This window comes from Gallus gallus, chromosome 14, assembly GCF_016699485.2.
Source record: "Gallus gallus isolate bGalGal1 chromosome 14, bGalGal1.mat.broiler.GRCg7b, whole genome shotgun sequence".
NCBI lineage: Eukaryota > Metazoa > Chordata > Aves > Galliformes > Phasianidae > Gallus > Gallus gallus.
Window position 1 is genome coordinate 14,055,745 of NC_052545.1, and position 6,225 is coordinate 14,061,969.

The 6,225-nt window shown below is 63.6% G+C and overlaps 1 protein-coding gene across 1 annotated transcript; it reads right to left on the reverse strand.

The window, feature by feature from the left end:
* Positions 1-3,984: 3,984 nt before the first annotated feature.
* On the reverse strand, positions 3,985-4,929 carry NOG2 (noggin 2). The gene has a single exon (NM_001039604.2). The coding sequence runs from the start codon at positions 4,927-4,929 to the stop codon at positions 4,306-4,308; it is 624 nt and encodes a 207-aa protein (NP_001034693.2). The 3' UTR covers positions 3,985-4,305.
* Between the last annotated feature and the right edge of the window lie 1,296 nt (positions 4,930-6,225).

A 6,225-nucleotide genomic window follows, 5' to 3' on the forward strand; every position in this document is an offset into this window, starting at 1 on the left:
TGCAGAGGAACTGCTGCCTTTGGGGTGGCTGAGGGTGAAGCCCCAGAGAACCCCTTTGCTGGTGGAGGGGTCTGTGCACAGCTCTGCCTAGGAGCAACTGGGCACGTGGTTGGGTTTGCTGCACGTGGAGACACAGGGAGTGATGGAGCACGGTGGAGCAGGGAGGAGGAACACGGCCTGCGATGGGTCTTGAGCAGCAGGAGCAGAGCCCACACCCTTGAACCTGACAGCCCAGGAGAGATGGTGGGAGAAGAGCCCACCGCTGCCTGCTCCCATGGGGCACGGATGTGTCAGTGCTGGCTGCTGCCTGCTGTCGTGGGAATTGAGAAAATCCCTGTTTAGCCTCAGCTTGAAAGTTCAAAGGAGGCCAATTATTGCCAGCAGACTTGCTTGCCTGCTCTTCTAGGAATGACAAATGATGGGCTTAGGTCATCACCCAGCCTGAGCCGGGTATCTCAGGAGCTGGCTTTAGGGGCCTGTGAGCCCCAGCCCTGTGAATTCAGGCCAGCTTGGCAGAGCCATAATGCCAACAGAGGTGGTGTTCCTAGAGTACAGCCATAGGCAGAGCAAGGTCTGCCCAGAGCTGAGCTAAAGGGGGTGAGTTGGCACAGGTAAGTGGGGTGAGATAACCTTGGGAAACAGAGACAGAAGAGTTAACCTGCTGTGGTGCCAAAGCCAAATAGGATGTGAAAAGCAAAGAGAGAAGTCCTCTGGGCCACTGATTCAAATGTCAGAAGACATCCTGAGCTCTCACTGTCTCTCACCTGGCAAACCAGTCTGTGCCTGCAGCTGGGATCATCTAGACCTGGGGTTGAGGCAGAGAAGAGGCCGCATGCTCAGTGTCAGGGTGACCCTATCACTGCAGAGCAGTGATGGAAGCCTCAGCAAACCCAAAGGGCTCTCTGCTCCAAACTGACCCTGGTAGGGACTGCAAGGGGGGAAGTTCCAGAGGTGATGGAACCGCTGGAACTGCATAACACAGCACACGGGGTCGGAGCAGATAAACACTGCAGTGCCAGGTTGGCTGTGCAGGGAAAAGGTGCCTTTGGTTCCCTGCTGTGACAAAGGGCAGCTGCCGGGTCCTCCACCGTGCATCCTGCCCTCCCTGCCCTGCCCTGCCCAAAGGAGGATGGGGTTTGGCCGCTGAGTCTCCCAAATGCTGCACTGTGGTCACCGGCACTGGAAACTCACTTTGAAATCACAGTCCATGATGGTGAGCACAGAGATGGGGAGCGGTGGCCATTCCAGAGGTGGAAATGCCTCCTGGAGCAGGGAAGGGCATGGACTGCAAGGCTCCGCAGGGCGAGGGCAGCATCAACCCGTGAGGCACTGTGCAGCCAGAGGTGCCATCCAGACACCCAGTGTGCTCATGCCTGCACGTGTGTGGCCACAGCCACCTCTCGCCAACACGATGACAAGCGTGACCCAGCCTACAGGATGCCCCCACCCCTGGAGCCCTGAGCTCCTCTCCCTCCGGGTCACCACCCCACAGCGGGGGGGGGGGGAAAGAACCACGTCTGCAGAGCTAGCACCCGCCACACCGCGGGTCTCACAGAGGCCTGTCGTGCCCCCTCTCCCCTCCAGCCCGTCCCTTAATCACAAGCAGCTTGGTGAGACAATGAAGCGACCGCACCAAAGAGCCGGGCTCGTTCCCCTTTGTCTTTCTCTCCTTTGAGGCTCAGGGACGGGTGAGCCATCGTGCCCGCAGCCCGGCTGTCGCACGTCCGACTCATTTTGTCTCCGGGCAGCAAAGGACACCGCATCCCGGCGTGGCCCCCCCCGGCCGCCCGCACCCCCAGCTCCTGCCCGTGCCCTGCAGCAGCCATGGGGCACCTCGGTGCTCGGCACGCTCCCTTCTGCCCGCAGCCGTCGCATCGCTTTGCGCGGGACCACCAGGCGCTCCCCTGGGATGCGGGCAGCCCCCTCCTCCCAGCAGCACATGGCACAGAGGCTTTCAGGCTGGTTTTCTCCGGCGTTCACACAAATCTCTCCTTCCCCGCTCCCGCCCCCCTTCCCCACACAACTGAACTCAGCCATTGAGTCCAGCGAATGGTTTATTTCCCAGGTTAGCACAAAGCCGGGGTCTCTGTGTGCCCCTGGAACCAGCAGAACAAAACGCACAAAGACGTTAGAGGGCCATTTGTAACCAAATCTCAACACACCAGATACTGTTGGGATTATGTCAGAAATATTTTCCCAGAATGCCCTCCCCCCATGCTCCCTCCTACAGATGTTCGGCCCCCACACCACAGATGTTGTTCCTCTTGCAAAATGAGCTTTCCCCTTCCTCTCCCAAATGCCCCTGATGTTTTGCACATTGCCGTCGCGAGGTCTCCTTTCCACCCTGCCCTCCACGTCCCCTCGTCCCCGCTCCCTGTGGGAGGCTGGCAGCCCCGTGGGAAGGTTGGCCTGCTCCATGGGGACGGCCACGCACTCCCTAGGGACAGCCACGTGTTCCATGGGGACGGCCACACACTCCATGGGGACGGCTACAGGCTCTGCCTGAAGGGACATCAGCTGCAGGGCAGCCGTGCGACTCTCACCTCTGCCCATCAGAAGAGCCCTCTCCTTCCTGTTCTGACCTCTCACCTTCCGAGCGTGACCTCTCTGGCCTTGCCAGCCCTGGGTGGGCTCAGCAGACCCCAGTCTCTTTGGAGGGACCCCCGCCGGCATCCCACTGCCTCCCCACGAGCTCCACACGCAGGGCACCTCGGCGGTGGTTCGTTCCTCAGGGACGCCAGGCAGATCACACGCATGGGATGGACGGCGCAGACCTTCCCCTCACCACCAGCAGCCCCCACGGAGCGCGCAAGAAGACAGCTGGCGGTGCATCAGGGCCCCCCCATGGCTGCAGTGCCCGGGCTCCTCCCTGCTGGCCTCCAGGAGCTCCCGCTGGAGCACGGGCAGAGCGGTGCCAGAGCCCAGCTGGAGCGGGTGCTGCTTCAGAGCCCCGCACCGATGGGGAGATGTGGGCGTGACGGCTGCTCCGCAGCAGGCACGGGGCTGCCATCCATCCTTCCCTGCTGCGGCCGGGTCTGTTGTGAGGCTCAGGGCTGTGCAGCCGGGTGAGCCGGGCTGGGATCCTCAAGCAGAGCCGGGTCCTCCAGCCACAGTGCGTGCAGGAGCCCACGATGGCGAAGCAAAGCAGGAACCTCCCAGTGACTTCAGACGGCACCTCCTGCCCCACGCAGCGCACTGCGACCGCAGCTCTCCTCCTGCAGTGGGTCCCACAGCACGGAGCAGCCGGCGCTCCCCATGCAGCTCCACGGGCTCTGCTCAGCCCGCGCTCCCTGCGTGACCCCGTGGGGCTCCGGGCGGCGTTCTTCAAAGATAGAGTTTATTGCTAAAAATGTTTCCATCACCGATAGCTCCTATTTACATTGATATGTGTTTTGTTTTGTTTTAAAGGAATATTCAAGTAAACATTTCCAATAGTTTCTGGCATAATCTCTAGCTCTTTTTTTTTTTTTTCCTATACACAAACGTTAGAAATAAATAAACTGTACACAGAAGATTTCCTTTAGCATCTCTACGTGACTATACGTATTCCCACACAACAAAAACGATTCCACTCTCCCATAGATTCGTACTTCTCTTTAAAACTTCCTCCTTAATTCATTGTTATACACTTAACCCCCCTCCCCCCCCCCCCTCCCCCCGGAGCCGGAACACCAATGACAACGTCTGAAGAAGACAAAATAAAAAGGAAAATACAGCACAGAGGAACGGCCACCTTCAGGGCTGCTGCCGCTCCTCCCCGGGGTTTCCTTTCCCATTGTTAAAACCATCTTGACAAGAAATCTGTGCCCCCCCCTCGGCGGGCGGAGCGCTCGGGTTCGGTGGGACGGGTTTAAAACGTGGTCCTATGTTTTTAAAATAATAATAATAACAATAATTATAATAATAATAATAATAATTAAAAAAAAAAAACCCAAACAGCTGCGATTTCCCCCTTTCCTTTAAAATCTCTCTATTTACACGGCTGGGATTTTTTTTTTTATTTTTTTTTTTAGGTTTTTTATTATTATTACTTTATTTTCCTTTCGTTAGAAGGCTATATACGTATAAAAATAGACATCTGATTGTAGTGCTTTACTGTGCCTTTGGCCTGCCCTGCAGTTCCTGGGTTCGCTTCTCCCCCTCTCAAATAAAATAACATTAAAATAAGTCAGACCCGGTTCCTCCCCCCGGCCCCCCCCATCGCGCCCCGCGCTCGCCCCGAGGGGGAGGGCGGACGAACCCCCCCTCGGAAGATGCCGACGAGCAAAGAGAGCGGCGCGAGGCCCGGGGCGGCGCGGGGCCGTGCTAGCAGGAGCACTTGCACTCGGAGATGAGCGGGTACTGCACGGGGATCCAGGTGCAGTACTTCTGGCTGGACCAGCCCTGGCAGTGCCAGCGCAGGAACGTCTTGGTGACCGACTTGACGGGCTTGCAGAACATGCCCTCGGGCAGCGAGCAGGACTTCTCGGCGAAGCAGTTGCCCTCCTTGATGTAGCGCGGCCAGAAGCGGACGCCCAGGTCCTTCCAGGTGTAGAGCACGGGGCAGTAGGTGTACGCCCAGAGCCACTGCAGCACCTTCCGCCGCGCCTTCTTGCCCACCCGCAGCCGCGGCCCGCCCCGCTCCAACCGCCGCAGCTCCGCCGCCCGCGCCCGCCCCGCCGCCGCCTCGGCGCCCGCGGAGGCGTTGGCGGGGCCCGGCACGGCCACGGCCATGAAGCCGGGGTCGAAATGGCTGCCCAGCTTCTTGCGCAGAGTCCGCTCGTCCAGGTCCTGCTCCTTGGGGTCGTACTCGGGGTCCGGGTGCTCCACGATGTCCTTCACCGGCAGGTTGTCGCTGGGCGAGGGCCGCAGCCGCAGGAAGGGCTGCCCGGCGCCCGGCCGCAGCAGCCCCAGGCAGGAGCAGAGCAGGAGCGCCCCGATGGCCGTCATGCTCCGGGCGGGCCCGGCCCCCGGCTCGGCGCTGGCGTCCCCGCGGGGCTGGCGCTGCGGCGCGGCTCCTAGCGCTGCCCGGCGGCGCCGGCCAGCTCCCGGGGACTCATAAATAGGCAGAGACAAAGTCCGGCGAGGCCCGTTACTTTAAATAGCTCGGCCGGCGTTGTGTGACAGACGCATCTGAGGCGCTCGGCGGCCGCTGGCTCCCCGGGGCTCCCCGCTGGGCCGGCTCCAGCCGCGGCCCGGAGCGCCGGGGGGTCCGTGCCTCCCTCGCGGGCGGCGGCGGCGGGCAGGGCAGGGCACGGCGGCGGCCGAGCCTTCCTCCTCCTCCCGCGCCTCCTCCTCCTCCTCCTCCTCCTTCTCCTCCGCCGCCGCTCTCGCTCGCTCTCGCTCTCCCCCCAAAATTCACAGCGGACTCGTCTCCATCGCCATGGTGACAGCTGGGCTGAGCCCCACGACAGCTCGTCTAGACGGTGTGACAGGGTTTGGCGTGAGACCGGAGCCCGAGAATAAAACCCTCCTTTATAGCCGGGCGAGCCGGCCGAGGGGGCGGGGAGGAGGGTCACGACGGCGCGGCCCGCTCGGGCGGCCGCTGCGCGGGCACCGCCGGGGCGCGGGCTCAGGCGGCGGCGGCGGGCGGCGGCGGCGGCGGCGGCAGCGCCCGCGGCCCCCCGGGGCTCCTCCTCATAGCGGGCGGCCGGGGCGGCCCGCGGCCCCCCGGGGCATCCTGGGCGGGGGGCTCCCCGGCTCCCGGCGCGCTCTCCTCGCCGTTCAGCACCCCCGGCGGCCCATGCCGCGCGCCGCTCGGCCCCCGCCGCGCTCAGAGCATCCGGCCGCGGGCGGCTCCGGGCGCCTCCCCGCTCCGCGCCGCCGGCTCGGCGCCTCCCGCTTCGGCTCGCTTCGGCTCCGCTCGGCTCGCTTCCCCGCTCTCCCCCGGGCCCGCCGCCCGCCCGCCGCGCACTGCCGCTCTCCGCTCGCCGCCCAAGTTAAATACGCGCCCGGCGCGCGGCCGCTCCGCCCCCGCTGTCACTTTCGCCGCGCGCTGAGTGACAGCGCGGCCCCGCGCGCTCCGCCGGGTCCTGCCGCCCCCCGGCCGCCCCACCTGCCGCCGCCCCGCCGCCGTGAGAGCCGCCGTTCGGCGCGGTGCGGAGCGCGGCGTCCCCGCGGTCGCCTCCCACCTCGGGGCCAGGCGGCTCCGCACCCCCCGCCGGGAGCCCCGTGGCCGCCCCGAGCATCCCTCCCTCCCGCCGCTCCCCCGTGACTCCGAGCACGGCGCGGTGCTCTCCTCGGGGA